Raw genomic sequence first — 18,967 nt, 5'->3', positions numbered from 1 at the left:
ATGAGAGACACAGAGGCAGAGACACAGGCAGAGGGAGAAGCAGGCTCCGTGCAGCGAGCCCGACGTGGGACTCTATCCTGGGCCTCCAGGATCATGCCCTGGGCTGAAGGCGGCGCTAAGCCGCTGAGCCACCTGGGCTGCCCGCTTCTCAATTTTAAAAAGGCTCTGGGCAGCCCTGCAGTAGGAGGGGAGGTCTGTTTGAAATGGCTTAGTGATTTCTGTCCGAGCTGGGATTGTGGAAACCCTGCACATGAAGGCACACGCTGCTTGCTTGGGGCTTCAGGTGCCTGGGAGGAACCACCGACCCCCTACCCCAACCAGTCAGTTAATGCAGCCAGCTCCCCCCACCCCCACCCCCGCCAGGCCCTGGGCAAGACACTGCTGGTTTAGAGATGACTGCAGAGATATGCTCCTGCTTGAAAGGCCAGCAGAGGAGGAAGAGAGGGTGATCAAGGAAGCAGTTGCTGCCCAAACTGTGGACTTCAGGAAGAACCCTGCTGTGGGGACACCAGCAGATGGAGAAGAGGGGCCTGGGTACTGCCTGCCTGCCCCTGCACGCCCACTCTTTGGGGTCTGTTTCTTCTTTATGGATGGAGACACCCCAGGCGGGACTTGACCAAGACCTCACAGGAGTGTTTAGCTTGAGCAGGACCCAGGATCTGTTCCTGAAGTGTGGGTGCTATATTGCCTGTGACAATCCTAGGACCCACGATGGGGTGTGCAGTTGGGAAGGGGAGGCCCCTCTGTTCAGGGGCCTGGGGTGTGGTGGAAGAGTTGGGAAATGCAGGAGGGCAGGCCCATGCCAGCAGGGCAGAACTTGGAATGCGTTGTGCAGCCGTGTAGGCCTTGTCCTGGAGAGTGTTGGCTGGGGAGCAACAGATTGGGATTTGTGTGTTCAGGATGGTGGGGCACCCTTCCTGTTATAAGGTGGTGGTTGGGTTATCAGGCAGGAGATCCTTGAGTTCTGCAGGCCCACCCTGTGAAGATGGGGCTGGTCATGATCCTACTAGTCCTGAAACTGAGGAATCAGAATAGCATGTGTGGCTTTGTGAGTGGGGAGTGAGAAGACAGAGGACCAGTCAGGAAACCAGACACTGTCTGTGGCTCATCCCCTGTGGCTCCCAGGCCCCCGTGACTCTGGCCTGAGATCTGGCTGCTTCCTGTCAAATGATGAATGGGTAAAGTCTGCTTATCCCAAGATGAGAAGAGAAGTGGGGCCAGGGTGTGGGCAAGGGCACAGCAGCCAGAGCCAAACCTCTGGGCCAGAATTCATTCACTCACTCACTCATTCATTCATTCATTTTCATTCACTCTTCCAAGGTAGTATGGACTAGGGGAGTCAGACAGACTTGGTTTCAAGTGTCATTTCTGCCTGTTGCCTGCTGTGTGACCTTGGGCCTGTCACTTAACCAGTCTGAACTTTCATATCCTCTTTTACACAATGTGGATTATAGCAGCCCCCACCTAGGGTGGCCATAAAGGGAACAAGGTATATACAAGGCCTGGGGTGTACCTGGTACATACGCAGAGTGCATGCTCCATTAGTGGCAGGCTGTCACCACGTCCTCCCCACCAGCCAGGCTGCGTGGGTAGAACATTCCTTCTGGTCCCACTCCCAGTCCTGGTCCTGGGACATGGAGTCAGTGGAGTTTCTTTAGGTGTTCACAGCCTTGCTGGTCTGGGACGCAGGTTTGTTTTTGTTTTGTTTTTTTCTTTTTTTTTTTAGTCAAATTTATTTATTTATTTATTTATTTATTTATTTATTTATTTATTTATTGATAGTCACACAGAGAGAGAGAGAGAGGCAGAGACATAGGCAGAGGGAGAAGCAGGCTCCATGCACCGGGAGCCCGACGTGAGATTCAATCCCGGGTCTCCAGGATCGTGCCCTGGGCCAAAGGCAGGTGCTAAACCGCTGCGCCACCCAGGGATCCCCTGGGACGCAGGTTTAAATGGCAGTGTTCTCTGTGATATATGGACTCTGGCAAGTCATGTTTCTCCTCAGAGCCTGTGTCCTCATCTGCAAAATGGGAGTGACGGTGCCTCCTGGGCTTCTTGGGAGATACTCAGATCACTTAGCTCAGGGGAGATGCTTGATGTGGATGTTGTCTGAGGCTGAAACTGGCACAGCCTTGACCCCACCAGCAGCCAGACCCCATGTCCCTGCTGGGCCTCAGATCTCCCATGTGGGAAGGGGTCTGAAGGGGCATGTTGGGCATTGCTGCCTGTGACACCTCTCCTCTCTGGGCTGGCTGAAGGCTTCCAGCAGCAGGCATCTATCCCAGGCTTCTGCTACCAGGGGCCTGCTGGACAAACGGAAATAGTCCCTGGTGCCCACACCAGTATTGGCTTACTTATTCAGGGTGGGGGAAGAGAACTGTGAATGGAAGGTGTAAAGTCACTGAGCTAGTTTCCTGCTTTGGGAAAACAAGTCAGAAAGCTGTTCACTCCACTGGAAGGGGCCTTCCTCAGGGAAACTGGTATGGGATGCAGCATCCAGTGGAAGCAGGCCAGGGAGACACCTTCCTCCATTGACAGGCCAAGAACGTGGCTAGGCTCAAAGCCTTGTGGCCATCAGGAGAACTTACATGCAGACGTCTAGTAAAGGACAGGCAGGGCATGCTGTTTCCACCTCAGGGTTTGGGAACAAAGTGAGACATAAATAAACACACAGTATGTGAATGCACCACCACGAGACCCCCAACATACAGATCTTCACATGCATAGACCCCCCCAAACCCACACCAAGCCAGGTCTTTGCCCTGAACCTTCCTGGGGTTTCAAGACTTGAGTCATCTTTCTTTTTTTAAAGATCTTACTTATTAAGGATAGAGAGCAAGCCAGCATGAGGGGCAGAGGGAGAGGGAGAAGCAGACTCCTTGCTGAGCAAGGAACCTGATTCAGGGCTCGATCCCAGGACCCTGGGAACATGACCTGAGCCGAAGGCAGATACTTAACCAACTGAAACCTGCACATGAGCCACCCAGACATCCCTTGAGTCATCTTTCATGGGGAGGGTAAGGGCCTCATGGACTGTTAGCTTCTACAAGGTGTATCATTTGGCAGTAGGGAAAGGAGGACATGATTCCTCTAGATAAAGTTTCCAGAAATTGCGAGGCAAGGGCCAGGTGACAGTCTTGGTCAGAAAGGCCACTGCAGAAACCTCATTGCCCAGCCCAGCCCAGGAACTGGTCCCTTCCAGGGAGTGCTTGGATAAAACCCAAGCCCCGAATTAGTAAGAGCTTTATCTGATGGCCAAGCTGGGCAGGGTGGGGGCTAGTATAAGGGGGCTTTGAAAAGGTAGCCATAGTCCGCATAAGCGATGACGGTATCTGTTCTAGACCTGTCCCAAAGAGGACATGCAGGAGGCAGACAGAGCATGATCTGGGGACCAATAGCCCCAGCTGTGTCGCTTACCAGCTGTATGACCCTGGCCAAGGCCTCACCCTTCTCTGAGCACCAGTTCTCGTGTCTGCCACATAGAAAGGATCACTTCTCTGTTGCCCAGTGAGGGTTAGTGCTAATGACAGAGTCTCAGAGGACCGACCCATGTGTCAGGCTCTGCTGTAAGGAGTTTACATCTGTAAACACATTCAGTCCTCTCAGTGACCCTAAGAGGAATATCTTACTATTAGCCCCACTTCTGAGACAAGGAAACCGAGTCATTCTATGGTTTAATGAAGTCAGGCCAGGATTTGAACCTAGGCAACTGGGCCCCCCAGCAGGCCTTGCTTAACCCTTAGGCAAATCCTGATCTCATCCTTGGGCACCTGGTAGACACTCACTTTGGGAACCTGGACTGGGAGCTGCACTATGCATCTGCAGAGCCCTTGCTCCATGCAGAAGAAAGGCCTTCAGTGTGGCCTGTGGCTGGATTTCACATTCCATGCATGTTTGGCCTCTGACCTGGGCTTGGCAGGCTGGGCCTCATTGTTCTGCAACTTGGCAGGACCTGCCAGGGACAGGCAGCTAGCTAGCTCCCTGTGTCACCCGGAGATGCCTACATGTGCTGAAGGGCTTTCCCGTCACTCTGCATCTGTCAGTCTCAGTCTCTCCCTTGGTCTTTCTGCATCTACACTCTCTAGAAAGCCGTTTGGGGCAGGAATCTCCAGTAGAGGGGTGAGGTTTCCACCTAGGTAGAGACAAACAGAATGTAAAGTCTCTGGAATGCAGCACTCCTAGAGAGCAGGAGGCAGTGGCTGTTCCCAGGAGGGGCTTTGGAGTCATTGAGAGCAAATCCCCTGTGCAGCTTATCAGCCATGTGACCATGAGCTTCTCATCTATAAAATGGGTCTACCAATAGCCCTAGAATGCATGGGAAAGATCTGGCTCACTGGAAAGGTACAGAGAACCTGCATTGCCTTCCTCCCAACCATCCCCCCTTCCACCTCCCTCCCCACCCCATTCCACCCCTTCTCTCTTCCCCTTCCTTCCTCCTGCCTCTACCTCCCCACCTTTCCCCTCCCTGTATCCTTCCCCTTTGTAGTGTCCCTCTCTGACACTTGGGAGGGTATGACTTGCAGAATCCTCCTTGGCTTCTTTCCTAGAACAAAGGCCCCTCTTCCTCACTGGGGAGGAGGACAGGGCACAGCCCTTCTTCCATTAGGTTCTAGATAGAGCAGCTCTTAGGAACAGTAATTTACCAAAACTCCAGGGGGTTGGCAGAAAAGGTACCATGGACAGCGAGCTGCATCACCCTGTGCTGTCCCAAAGGGCACAGACTCTGGGGGCTCCTATCCATGGGGCCCCTGTGGTGGGAAATGGTCCCTTGTGGCCCTCCAGCCTTGGGATCACCCCTGCCCACTCAGCACAGGTCCTGTTTCTGGGGAGAGGGGCTTGTTCAATGGAGAGATGATGTAGGAAGTTCTCAACCTTGTATATAAGGAAGGAAGATGATGAATTGCCACTAGGAAGATGATGAATTTGCCACTAGTAGCCTATTAGGAGTGCAGTGTAGTCATTTGGGGCAAAGATACCACCGTGGGTTTGAGTCCTGTCTCCACTGCCATGGATCTGGGCAAATCTCTTAACCTCCTTGTGCCTTAGTTTTCTCTTTTATAAACTGGGATAATAGTAGACTCTGTCCCCTGAGAGATAGGATCTGTGAAATGAGATGAAGTGTATAGAGCAAGGCCTAGCATAATAAAGGCACACAACTTTTGACATCATTATTATTACTGTTGTTTCTGATGAGGCCAGGGACCCGTTGGCAGTGCTCTGGGAGCCTTGTGAGAGGCCTGGGGTGGGCTCCTGTGCCTCTGGGTGCACATTGGGAGGGTGCCATTAATATGATGCCCCACAGGGCAAGAGGGATGACCTTGGCCGATACCTGCTAAGCCTCCGCCCAGTGTGACTTGCCCAGGCTCCCAGCTGGTGAGTGACAAGGCCAAGAGGCAAACCCAGGCCCACTGGCCCTGAAAGGCTGGGGTGAGCTTAGATGAGGGGAGGGAAATCCAGAGACACACATGCCATGGTCAGCTATCCATGTGATGTGTGTCGGCAAGTGAGCCGGTACCTGTGTGGGTCTGGCCTCTAGGCCGTTTTGGCACCTTCAGAGATAAAGACAGACCTTCTTGCTGAAGACAGTTCTTCTCCAGCCTTTCCCTGGGAGTCTTCCTAAGGGCAGAGGATGGTGAACATGTCACCCCCAGGGGTCTGGGGGTACAGCCCGAAGCAGCTGCAGAGCCTGCAGGAGTCTCCGGTTTTATCTTAAAATGCATGCGCATTTTACATTCTATTCCCTCCGAATCTGGTTTATTGCTGTACACATGTCCCCTCTGAGTAACAGAGCTGCCTCGGGAAGCTGCTCGTGTCTGTCTATCCTGGGGCTTTTCCTCCTGGTCCTCACTGTGTCACCCTGGGGTTGTGCTCTCCATTGTGGAAGCTGGGGCACAAGCTGAGGGGGCCATGGTTCCATATGCATTCCAGGAAGCCTCAGTGGCCCACGTGGAGGAGGGCTCAGTGAGCAGGGCATAGGCACTGGGAGACCCAGGGGCCCAGGTGGGAGGTGAGTCCCGCACCAGGACAGAGTCAGGGGCATGGGGGTGGAGAGAGGCCTCAGACACAATCCCACCATGCCCTCCACCTGCCACCGATTCAAGATGAGAAAAAGAGCTCTATAACATAAAATGCCACGTTTGTGGGTCCATGTGGGCTCAGTCTTGGCAGCTTCACACACAGGACAGCATGGGCCATACTTGGCAGGACACAGCCCTCACCCTGCACACGCTCCCTGTTGTGGAGGGCTTCCCTGCCAGCCTGAGTTGGGAGCCATCTGCTCCATGGGGCCTCGCTTTCAGCTGTCTACCTGGCGTGCTGGAGAGTGGCATTACCCTGAAGCAGCTGATGAAAGGTGTGTGAGGGAGGAGCTGGGCCTGTCCTAAGGGCACAGAGAAAGAATGGGCGCTGGACCCCAGCAGGCCCGCATGCAGGTTCTAGAAAGGCTTGGGGTCCCTTTGAGGGCAGACCTAGGGAGGCAGAGCTGGAGACTCAAACTCTGGGGTCATTTAGGGTTTGGTGGACATCCTCTGATCAAAAGGCATCACAGATATCCCTGAGCCTGGGAGGGCTGAATGCCACCCACTGTAGCTGGAAAAACCTACAGTGGAGAGGAAGGAAGAGATTCCTTTCCCAGTGCCCATACACCCCTGTGTTAATGTGGGGGGGGGACAATGGGGTCTACTTGGGAGGTGTGTGCCATGGAGCTGGCTGAGCCCCTGGACCAGGGTTAGGCTTTCAGTTTGGCTGGTCGGTGTAGATGATCAGCTTAAAGAATGAAAGAAACAGAGTCTGTCTAGGGAGAAAGTGATGTCTTAGGTTGGTTCTCCAGAAGCAGACCCTGGGAGTGAGGAAACTGTAAAGGAGTGGGGGAGTGCCTTGGTACCAGAGGCAGTTTTCTGCTAGGGAGGCTGGCAGAGGCTGCCGGTGACACAAGGGGTGGCAGTGGTACTGGGAATGATTCCTAGATGACATTTAGCTCTGGCCTAGGCACAGAGTGGATGCTTAATCAGGGATGGCTGCCATGGTTACCATGGCAACTGGTGACCAACATCCCTGACTCTCCTAGGGGCCTCTGATGCAGCAGCCCAAACCCTAAATGGGACTGCTCACTTGTACAGAGGGCTCTGCGCCTGCCTGGAGGTCTACGCCACACTGAGGGGGACCTATGGCCTTGGCCTTCCCTGCGTTTGGTGCACCAGGGCCCAGCAAGGATGGAGGTGTTGGGTCCTTCCTGCAGCTGCTGCATGCAGTCTCCTGACTACCCAATCTGGGTTTTTGTGGGGGTGATAATGGGTACAGGGCTTTGTAATTCCCCCAGGAAGCACAGAGAACAATAATGTGGAAAGAACAAGGATTTGGAGCCCAGCACCTCCAAATCTGGGTTGAATCTGGCACCTCCTTTGCTGGTTGGGGGAGTGGGGGGCCATCATGAGATTTTTCCTTGGGCAGAGCTTGTCTCCCCCTCATCCAATGGGGATAATCCTAGCAACCTAGTCAGGCAGGGTTCCAGAAGGAAAGTGTGTCATATGGGGTATCGAGTCCTAGCCCCCCTGCTTCTGACTGGGTGGTTGCTCTGCACCTCAGCTGTAAGATGGGATAAATGGAAGTACCTCCTCCATCCCTGTGCCTTCAGGAGGAAAATGTGAACAGGCATGTGTATAAGAAAACCCTTGTTTTCTTTTGCAGCCCGTGCCCTTGTGAGGCTGGCATGCAGGATGGCCGGCCAGCCCAGCCACATGCCCCATGGAGGGAGCCCGAACAACCTCTGCCACACCCCAGGGCTGGCACACCCCCCTGACCCACAGGTGAGCCCTTTGCCTTTTTTCTGCAGAGCACTGGGGATTCAGCAGGGACCGCAGGGACCACAGGGCCCTGAGGCTACTTCCTCCCAGCCCCTGGAGGAATCTCTCCAGGCAGCCACTAGCTGGAGTCTCTTCTTGAATGCTTCTGAGGGTGGGAGTGGAGCTCACTACCAACCTGGTCAGCCCTCACGTCACCAGCAGCACTCAGAGAAGCCTTCTCTGTGCCAGACTTGGGCCCTAGTCTGCTCTTGGGTTTTCCGTGTGAATGAAGAGCTTTATCTCAGCAGGGTCAATGCTGGTTTTAGTAAGGCCAAGTGGTGGAGGCCTGAGGAATGGGGAGAGAGTGAGGGGCTCCAGGGGAGCAAGCAGCCTGTGCATGTGGTCAGAAAGTGCTTCCTTACTCTCAGCTTGAAGTCAGCTTCCCTTTTTGGTTTTAGCCGAGTCCTGGGCCTCTTCAGCCACTGTATCTAGAACCAGCAGGGCCTCAGGACACTTACCTGCTTCACTCTATGCAGATCCTCGGTGAGCTGGGTAGCCTCCTGCCACTTTTCTGAATATGGCTTCTGGAGATCCCAGCTGCTTGTATATGCCCTGCCTTTGCACCCACTGTCCCCTGGGCTGTGAGTGCCCTCCCTGATGCCTCCTCCAGGCCTCAGTCCAAATGCTGCTGCTTTTAGGGAGCCTTCTCATTCCACCCCACTTCCTCCCCCATGCCGCACAGGCCCTGGGTTATGGCCATGGTGTCCCAGTGGGGCACCGGTTCTGGAATCTGCCTCCTGTCCTAAACAGAAGAACTTCTGGGGTGAGGCTTCACTGGTCACATCATCCCAGGCCAGGCCCACAGGAGCCCCTCGATGCCTGCTGAATTAATGAACTTCAGATACCTGTAGTACACCCCTACAGGGCTATGCATGAGACAGACCCAGGTCTGCTCTTAGAAAGCATATAGCCTCATGGGAGAGAAAGATAGGAAACAGGGCAGAATAACATTGGGGGCCCACGGAGCTCCAAAAGGCACATGATCTCAACTAGATGACCAGAGAGGCCTCCTTGAGGAACTGGTTTGCAGAGGCCTGGAAGGGGCAGGCTGGTCAAACCAGCCAGGGCCAGGTGCTACAGGGTCTGTGGGCAGCCTGATATGATGAAAAATAATGTGCAGGGTTGTTGTTTTTTTTCCCCCAAAGCTATGAGACCTAAATCAGGGGGAGACTCAGAGACAGCTCCTTCTTAAGCCCTGGAAGGCTTGTCGCAGCCTCTGACTGCCTAGTTCCTGTTGGAGGACTTCGGGTAGGCTGCTGTTTGATCTGCTTGGCCAGGATTGCCGTGCAGTTGTACAGATACACACTGCACAAAGGTGCCGGCCAAGGAGACAGATCAGTGTGAAATCCTTCTACACCTGAGTTCTCATCAAGCCATGCTCACTGCTGTGGAGCTCCACCAGTCCAAGAGAAGGGGCACGTTTATGGATTCATGCAGCAGTGAGACATGTAAACTGTAGATATGGCATCTACTAGGGTGTGTGTGCGTGTGCACGCACGTGAGAGAACACACATACAGTGTCCAAGGGCATCTATGCTGTGTGTACTCTCTTCAGTCTGATTATCGGATGGGACATGGGCCCATTTCCCAGATGGAATTTGGGGAGGCAGATCCCAGAAAGCCCAAAGGCCCATGGACACTGCTGGTGCAGAGCCCACCAGGACATCTCACTGATGGCTGGGGGCAGTGAGGCCTCCTTGGGTAATGTAGCAATTTGTCATATTAAGTCATTCACTAACAATTGAGTCTCCCTTGATTAATCTCCCAGAATTAGCCAGTTGCATTTTGAGTAATTAGGGTTAATTACAGCCTCATTTGGCAGAGGAGAGAGCCCGTAATTATTTCACAAACAACGTGAGGTGGCTGCGGCAGCGGTGGCGGTGGCAGTGGCGTCCGGGCGTCTGGTTGCACATGTTGGAGTGGGTAATGACACAGTTAAGTGGAATTAGGCACAATTACTCGTCGTTGGGCAGCGGCTGTCGGCGAAGGGGCCCTCAGTCCTGCCAGCATCTGGCTGGATTTGCAGAAACGGGATGCACAGCCACGTTGACACCACACTGCTGCAGGTCCGGGCGGGAATGAGGTTGGTTGGGTGCTTCCTCTCTCCTCCATTCATGAAGCACTGGTATTAAAATGCCATCTAGGGAGACATCATGGCCCAAATCTTGCCTGTTTCGAGATATAGAAACACCTCAAATTGACAGCAGAAGCATTTTCCTTTATGGCAGGAAGCCCTGCTGTTTCCTTGAAATCATCCCTAGAAGGAGCCAGGGCCCATGATGGCAAGAATACTGTGCTCTGGACCAGGCAGGGCTCAATTCCCAACTCCATCCTTCACCAGCCAGGCAACGTTGGGTAAATGAGCTGAGCCTCAGTTTTCTCATCTGTAAAATGGGGCCATGAAGACTAACGAGATGGAATCCCTTAAACCCCCAGTATAGCATCTGACATTATGAGTGTTAAGGAAATGTGTGTCACTGATTTTATCCTTCTATTTTATTTCATTATCATTTATTTATTTAAAGGTTTTGCTTATTTATTCATGAGAGACACAGACACAGGCAGAGGGAGAAGCAGGCTTCCCACAGGGAGCCCAATGTGGGACTCGATCCCAGGACCCCGGGATCACAACCTGAGCCCAAGGCAGATGCTCAACCACTGAGCCACCCAGGTGCTCTCATCCTTCTATTTTAACATCCATTTTAGTTTTCATGGCTCAGGAGCCCAGAGCTGAAATGCCCACAGTATAGAAAGAACAACTTAGCAAACACTCAGACTGGTTTTGTTAACTTTTTACACCCAAGGCTAGCAGTTTGTCATTTCAAGGAGCTTTCTAGCTGTGAGAGTTGTCCGCTTATTAAAATACATTTGCTCATGTATTTTAATTTAATTCCAGTGAAATCACATGTGGAATTATTGAGGTTTTAAATGAATGAATGAATGCATGCATGCAGTTGAGAGAAAGAGCTCTAATGCCTCATGCTTTATGATTTTACCAATTTGCTGCAGAGCATTTTCATCAGGAGTGAAACATAGCTGATCCACTAAAAACCACGTGAATTTCCAAGAAGGAGAAAGGTGCTCTTGTCTGAGAAAGCCCTGGTTAATGTATCTTCCATCTGGAAAGTCTTTGCAAACCTGCCAGGGCGTGCCAAGTTCAGTTATATTGGGCCCTATTCAGAGAAAGAGGAATGTGCCTTACTTTTCTGGGGATGGGGATGGCTGCCTCTGGATCTGAATCACACAGGCCAAAATCTTTATGAAAATCTTCTCAAAGCAATGTTGGTAGTTAGGTAAGATTTAATGACCAAATATTAGCAGCTATTAAAATTCAAGAAGTGTTTGCTGAAGTGTTGTAAGTTCAGCAAGTGCTTGTCTCGTTTCTGCCTTTGGTCTGCCGACAAGCCCCACACAGAAGTTAGGTACAGACAGTGTGAGAGGTGGAAAGCCCCACGGAGGGACAGGCGGATGCTGAGGCAGCCCAGAGGGTGGGGTGGGACAAGGAAAGCTCTAGAGAGATGACAGGTGGGCTGGTAACCATCAGGAGTCTGGGACAGGCGAGGAGAGGAGAATGTCCCAGGAAGAAGAGGAAGGAGACAGGCCTGAAGGTGCAGGTCCAGTGAGGTTAGGCAAGTGTTTAAATACCAGTGCTTGGTGGGTGGTTGAGTGTCTGCCTTCAGCTCAGGTTGTGATCCCGGGGTCCTGGGATTGAGTCCCACATTAGGCTTCCCACAGGGAGCCTGCCTCTCCCGCTGCCTGTGTCTCTGCCTCTGTGTTGCTCATGAATAAATAAATAAAATCTTTTTAAAAATACCACTGTTTGGTTGGGGGAATGGCTGGTGTTTCTGAAAGGCTGTATCATCTGAAATGGAGTCTATTGTGAATGAAGGGTGAGCCTATTAGTGGGTTTCAGGTGGACAAGGGAGATTGAGTTTTAGAAAGATTGCTGGTTGCTGGTGCTCAAGGCACACTTAAGGTGAAAATAGGACGAGATGAGGAGGCCACTGCCGTCCCCCAGGTAAGATGATGCCGTGGTCTTAAACAGCTGGACATGGGGAGAGAAGATTCCAGAGACTTCAGGGAGAAAACCAACTGGACTTGGTAACTGAAGGGATGAGGGAGAACAGAGTCCAGGATGTATCCAGACTTCCAGTGGGATGGCTCATTTTCTTTACGGCTTTCGCCTTTCAAGTCTTGGCTTGTAAGTCATTGGCACTGGTTCCAGATTCTCTTACATATGTTTAAGCTCAGCTTTCTCTGAGCTCAGTCAGTGGGAATTGTCCTAAGAGACCCACTGCATTGAGATGATTCTAGGTTTTGTTATCAGGTGACTGTCATGTTTGGGCATCTTGCTCACTACTCCCATGTGTTCCTGGCTCTTGGAGCTGTGTGTAGACTTCCAGGTTGGGACAATCATGGCACAGTGATACCTGGCACTTACTTCCACCTTCCTACCGGCTAGGAACTAGGTCTTACTCAGAATTCTATTTTGCAGGGGTGGGAACTGAGATAAATAACATGTATGCTTTGCTCTTGAGGAGCAGAGCCAGATGTCTCTCCATGTCCTGTGGCCCCACAGCACTGCTTGTTGTTGTGAGGTCTTTGAGAGGGAAGATGAGCTTTGGGATTAAAGTTAGCCAGATCATGAAGAGCTGAGTGGGGTCGGCCTTGGCAAGAGCCTGACAATATGGACTCTCTGTAAATCATGCCCTTCTTTCGTGTAACACAGATTTAAAATACATCACGATATACACATATTCTGAATCCATTAGAACTTCCCTATGCACAGTGTCAGATGGCTTTAAAGGTGAAATTCGTTTACAGGAAATGTCATTCTGATGAAGTATGCTTTTTAAAATCACAGAAACAGTTGCCTTAAAATTAATGATGCATTGCAAATATCAGGGAAAAAAGACCCATTCAGTGTAAAGATGATTAAAATTCAGGTCAGAAGTCTGACTTAGTCAGGCTAAATTTTTTAATGAGATTTCAGAAAATTAATTGGGCGAATGCATTTTTATTCTTTTAACATGTAATTTTATGCTCCTGTTTTTTAAAAAAAGGATCTGTTGATGACTGAAGCTTATTGTGGTTCAAACATTTTAAACTCAAATTAGCACAGGGTGGGAGGTGTTTGTGGCCTAATTTGATCTGACTTGGAGAAGAGAGTCTGGGTTTCTCCGAGCTTGCCGGGGTGGGGGTGTTCTGGAGTGGTTCACCAGTACCACCCCACCCCCACCCCAAGTCCGGCCTTGGCCTGAGAAGGCAGGCAACATTTCTTGAGGGGCGTGGGATTGGGGATAGAGATGACCTGGGACCTTGACCCTCTCCTTGGCTCCTGGTTCCCCTGAGCCTCATGTTGTCCAGGGAGTTGCTCCCAGAGGTTCCTCTCTGAGATAGTGTTCCCCCTGGGGCAGTGCGGACCCCCTCCCTCTGGCCTGCTGGGGCTGGCAGCAGAGTGCAATCAGCATCCCTGCCACCTCCTCCCAGCCTTCCACCCATCTGCTCCTCCTCTGGTGGAGAACTCAGGGGCTCCCATCAGCATAGTCCCAGAAAGGCGAGATGAGTCAGTTGTCTAGCATGGTCCCTTGGCACACAGTCCTGGATGACCTGTGCAGGGGACAATGAATGTGCAGGGGGCAATGAAGTCCGAAGGTTACAGGGGCGTGCCCGCGTCACTGCTCTACTGCAGTCAGGTGATTATGGCTAAAGACCTCAGAGCCTCCGTTTCCTCATCTGTAAAATGGGGCCATGAAGACTAAGTGAGATGAGATACTTAAAACCCCCATTGTGCATCTGACATCACGGGTATCATTGACCTCACTCTTAGATTTAAAAATTCATTTTAGTTTCCACAGCCAAAGAGCCCAGAGCTGAAGTTGACCTGCAGTGGGGTGAGGATTATGTGGGCAGTGGTCGCAATAGCTGTGGACTCCCTGCCTCGGCTTGTCCCCAGCCCCTTAGGAGGCAGTTGTGCCCCTGGTCTGTGCTCCGCAGACACCCTTAATGACGGCGACAGCCTAGGTAGCTCTTCCAATACTGAGTCTGGCGCTCTTCCAATATGAGGCTTCGTTCAGTAACTTACCACCACCTCCCAGCAGCCCTCGGAAGCAGGCATTGTTACTACCTTAGTTGTACACATGAGGAAACTGAGGCCCAGAATACTTGTCCATGGCCCCAGCCAGGAAGTACCAGATCTGGGATCTGAACCCAGGCCTCTGTACCCCAGCATCAGTGTCTCAGCTGAGGGAACTGGAGTAGTGGTTCCCCCCTCCGCCAACCTGTGCCCCCAGGCTCATGCTGATTTTCCCCAGGAGCCAACATGGAGCTCGCCCTGGCCTCAAGCTTGCCCAGCAGCTTAGAGCTCCCAGGACCCTTGGCACCAATATCATCTCCTGGATTCTCAGAGAAATCCTGGGGCTGATATTGCTAAGGTCCCCCTGGCGTGAATGGACTCAGCTGCAGGGGCACGGGTGGAGCTGGCTGAGGGCAGACCCAGGAGGGGAGGAAGCCCTCCTTGGAGGTGGCAGCAGAGAGAGGCCTGGCCTTATAGGGCAAGAGCTCCCTTCACCTTTTCCCCTTCCATTCACAGCCCCAGAGTTAAGTGAGAGTTAGGGCTCTGCTGGCTCAGGCACAGTGCCCCGTGTTCTGCAGTGCTCCCAACCTGGACAGAGGGCACTCGGGGGACAGGACCCCATTCCAGCCCCTGTGAGGGTGGTGGTGTCCCCACCCTGCCCAGACCCAGATGGTGTATCTCCTTCACACGTGGTGCTGCTGCTGGAGGAACCTGCCCCGCCCCCTCCAAAGGAGCTCATTCCTCTAATTAGGTTGAATGGGTTGTGACAGGAATTGCAAATCCATGTCATTGCATATGCAGATGTGCAAGTGGAGTCTAGGGATGCCAGCTGGGATGTCACCCCCACCCATCCTCCAGGAGCTTCCTTAGGGCAGCATGGCCTTTAGGAACATATCTCTGGGGTGGACAAGAGAGTGCTGGGGACTCCAGCCACTAGTGTTGGTTGAAAGCCCTGTGTTTGCATAGTGGAGACCCTAGGAGATCACGTCCCCCAAACGTGTCACTGTCCCAGCGGGGAAACTGAGGCCCACGGGGTGGGGGCCCTGCCCATGTCACCTCTCAGGACAGCTGGCTATAGATCGTCAGGGAGTTCAGGTCTCAGCTCCCCACTGACCAGCTGTGTGACTGTGCCTCAGTTCCCTTCTTTATGACATGGGATTAAAAAGTTCTGCTTTACAGGGTTGTTAGGTGAGTGTAGTTCCCAAATCTGTGGAAGCAGCCAGCAGAGTAACTGCTGCGTGGTAGGTGCATAACACACCATGGTGTGCCTTAGCCTCATGGGCATGTGTGATCCCTCCAGGTGTGAGAAAGTTGCCTTTTTCTGAGGGTGTGGCTTTGGCTGCACTCAGAAGTGACAGTGGCTGTGTCACAAAGTCCCACAGTGCACCAGGCTGCTTAGAGCATGTTCCTTTGTGTCATTTGACAAACATGCCCCGTGCTCTTGTTCTGGGCAAGTCAGAGCCTCAGCTCAGGGGATACGGAAAGGACTAAGACAGGAGCGCACTTTTGGAGAGGCCCATGTTTGGGGGGCAGGGGCTCAGGTGACTGGAAGAAAGAAGCCAGCTGAAGCAGGAAGCATAGACCTGGCTAGCCATTGGGTCTCAAAGGAAAAGCAGAGGAAGAATCTGGGAGTTGTGAGGCCCCATGGTAGAGCTCAAGGGGCGGAGACTCCAGAGTCCCCAGGCCCTGGATCAGATCTCTCCCATTACTCATTGTGAGGTCTGGAGCTGGTCACTGCCTCCATCCCCCACAGCCTGTTTCCTGAAATGGGGATAATGATGTTTTCAACTCACAGGGTCATGGGAAGGAAGTGTTCTGCATGGTGCCTGGTACACAGTAAGTGCTCAATAAAAACCCACTCTTCTTACATGGGTGCGTAGTAAATAGGTAGGTTAATTGCTGTTAGTAAAGAACTCACTTGACAGACACTGGCACAGGGTGGATAAGATGACAGTCTTTCTCTTCCACCAGCCCTCCCTCCAGCTCAGCTCCCAGTAGGGAGAGTCTTCAAATCCCTCACCAGGGGAGGTAATTATGCCTCAAGACTTGAGAGTCAAGGTTGGCCCAACTGCTACCTTGCTGAGGGAACAGGCTGCGAGGCTCAGACTTCCATCACTCACTTCTAGCAGGAGGGTTTCCTTGGCACAGAGCTGGGTCTGGGAAGGTTCAAAAAGGCTGAGAGTGGGGGTGAGGAGGAGCTGCTTCAGGGTCCCCTCTCCTGCTCCACCCTGCTTGTCACTTATAAGGACCACTGAGCACCTACTGTGTGGGGGGTAGGGAGAAGTTCAGCAATCTCACGTGATCCTTACAGCAGCCCTATGAGACAGGTATGCTTCTACACCCCTACTTTGCAGACAGGAAACTGAGGCAGAGTGGCTTGGGTAACTGCCCAAGATCACCAGCCAGGGACCCAGGAAATATGCATGAGGAAATATATATAAGGGTGCTTATCGCAACATTATTTATAGTGACAACAGATTGGAAACAAGCTTACTGTGGAGTTAGAGTCTGTGGTTATTTAAATCCCCTTCAGTTGAAAAGATCCATCCTTAAAAAAGCAAGTCTCAGAGTAATAGGTTTGCACAATTCTGGGCTTTTAAAAAGTACACCATCTCCGTATACGTGAAGATTTGTTCATTCAACAAATGTTTATTGAGTGCCTACAACATGCCAGGCACCATTTTACGAGGCATCCCTGCTAGTGGTTGGGAGTCAGACAAGGTAACTGAGTAAAATACAGTATTAGGAATGCTGGGAGCCAGAAACGAAGAAGGAAGAAGAGCTGGGAGCATGTATGTAAAAGGGACATAAGTGGTGAGGCTTCCAGGGGACATTCCGGGCAGAATGGCCAGTGAGAGCAAAAGAGGATGGTCAGTGTGGAAGGGCAGAGTGACCAGAAGAAAGTAGCAGAGCAGCAGGATCGCAAAGGTGTGAGGAGTGTGGGCAGGCCAGTCACATGGCATCTTAAAGGCTTCCTCAGTGGTTGTCAAGTGGGGACTTAGAGTTACCCTACCAGGTATTTTTTTTTTAAGATTTTGTTTATTTATTCATGAGAATACACAGAGAGGAGAGGCAGAGACACAGGCAGAGGGAGAAGCAGGCTCCACACAGGGAGCCTCTCGTGGGACTCAATTCCGGGTCTCCAGGATCACGCCCTGGGCTGAAGGTGGTGCTAAACCGCTGAGCCCCCCGGGCTGCCCCCTACCAGGTATTTTTTAACATTACTGGCCTTACTGTGATGGCGTGCGTTTTTCCTTATCTCTGCCTGTTTCACACTTTAAATTGAACCCATTCGTGTAGTAAAGACACAGAAGGAAAAAAATCAAAGTTGATTGAGAACAGATGTCCTGCATAGGATGGTAGTGACCCAGGCTCCCGCCAGGGCTTATTTATCTAAAGGTTGGTATTCCAGTGAAGGAGAGTTCCAGAACACAGCCCAATAAAATACCTGATCTTCCACCCTCATGGGTGCTTCTGGACCAAGTCTGGAAGAGGCATTTTCACATCAGAAAATTCAGACTTATTCCTTCCTGTTTCAGTGGGGCTCTCAGTGTTTTCTTGCCCCACCCCCTACTTCCCAAAATGAACTCTGCAAATGTTTCTGTACCTCTTCCACATGTGAGACCCTGTTGTTGCACTACCACCTGGCCAGGGAGCGTCCCCTAGAGTGGCCAGTGGGGCCTGTAGCAGGAGGAGGGCCTGTTTTGCCAGGCTACTGTGGGGCAGACCAGAGCCATGGAATCCTCCCCCACCCCACCTTCCTTGGCACCCCACCTTCCTTGGCACCCCCTCTTCACCTTCCCCCCACCCAAGCACTTTGCATGTATGTTGTAGGGATGCTGAGGGGGTACCTGGCCACTGCTGCCTCACCTGGCAGCCTCATCCACAGGTAGGTTTTACTGTTCGGTGGTGGGTTTCAGTGCTGACCCCTGGAGAGTCATCATGAAGTGTCTGGATTCCTCATGTCACTATAAAGGGATCTGTTTGCCTAAGCAGTGGGGTCAGCATGGTAAGGCTGCAGATTTAAGCTCAGTTCTCTCATCTCTGAGATGGAAATGGCCACCCCAGGAGGGGAAGTTGCCACATCTGACAATGACTTGCAGGGTGAGGGTTGGGTCCTCCATGTGGGGGGCCGTGGAGCTGGTGAGACCCAGCAGGGCCTCCCTTGCTGTGTGACCTTGGTGGGTCACGTCCTTCACACCTTAATTGCATCTGCTTTGCTTGCTGGCTCCAGTGTGGGCACAGGGATTCAGGAGTGAGCAAGGTGGGCAAGGTCCCAGGGAGCCACTTTAATGGGAGCAGGAGGTAGAAACAAGCAAACTAATGGACAATCAGGTAATGAAGGGTGGTGGTAAGCGCCATGGTAGAAACCAGCAGCCCTGACTTCTTATGTGCAGAGTGGGGTTGTTGTGGTATGGGCAGCACCCAGGGGGTGAAGGAGCCTCTGATAGTGATGCCCGTGAGGTTGGCAGTCACGGTCCCTCCTTCACCTTGGAGCAGCGCTGCTGGGGTTGTTGGGTTTTGGAAGGGGCCCTGGCTGCTTAGGTCTTGGTCCCTCATTGTAGCCTGGCTGGCCACTAATGCCCCCTGTCCCTCTCCTCCAGAGACACCCAAACACCTTGTCTTTTCGCTGCTCGCTGGCCGACTTCCAGATAGAGAAGAAGATAGGCCGAGGACAGTTCAGCGAGGTGTACAAGGCCACCTGCCTGCTGGATAGGAAGACCGTGGCTCTAAAGAAGGTGCAGGTGAGCTAACTCCCCCATGAGGTCAAAGCCACATCACAGGAGCTGGCTTCTATGTCGAAACATTGTGGCCCTGGGCCAGTTCTTTCCCCTTCCTTCTTTTCCCCTTCCTTTGAAGTCAGGACCCAGCTCACTGGGCTGTGGGAAGGATTAGGTGGGCTTCTGATGATGAGCGTTCATTGTGAGCCATAAAGGAAAAGGAGCATACATTGAAGACCACTGTATACCAGGTCGTGCCTTGAGCATGGTCCTGTGGGTCAGGGTAGTCACCCCACTTTTCAGATCAGGAAAGTTGCAGGGGTGTGAGT

At 52.3% G+C, this 18,967-nt stretch overlaps 1 protein-coding gene across 7 annotated transcripts in view; it reads left to right on the top strand.

Moving 5' to 3' along the window:
• The window catches only part of NEK6 (NIMA related kinase 6), an 84,040-nt gene that overhangs the window by 31,317 nt on the left and 33,756 nt on the right, over window positions 1-18,967 (top strand). For 6 of the 7 annotated variants that reach the window (XM_072748641.1, XM_072748640.1, XM_072748642.1 and 3 more), the window contains 2 exons: window positions 7,687-7,805; window positions 18,522-18,662. In XM_072748641.1, the coding sequence (XP_072604742.1) occupies window positions 7,716-7,805; window positions 18,522-18,662 (231 nt within the window). In that variant the 5' untranslated portion in view covers window positions 7,687-7,715. Of the gene's footprint in view, window positions 1-4,040; window positions 4,342-7,686; window positions 7,806-18,521; window positions 18,663-18,967 lie in introns of those variants that run through there. The other variant, XM_072748639.1, reaches the window with a different exon arrangement.

This window comes from Vulpes vulpes, chromosome 2 (genome assembly GCF_048418805.1).
Source record: "Vulpes vulpes isolate BD-2025 chromosome 2, VulVul3, whole genome shotgun sequence".
Lineage (NCBI taxonomy): Eukaryota > Metazoa > Chordata > Mammalia > Carnivora > Canidae > Vulpes > Vulpes vulpes.
This window is presented reverse-complemented; position numbering and strand designations above follow the sequence as displayed.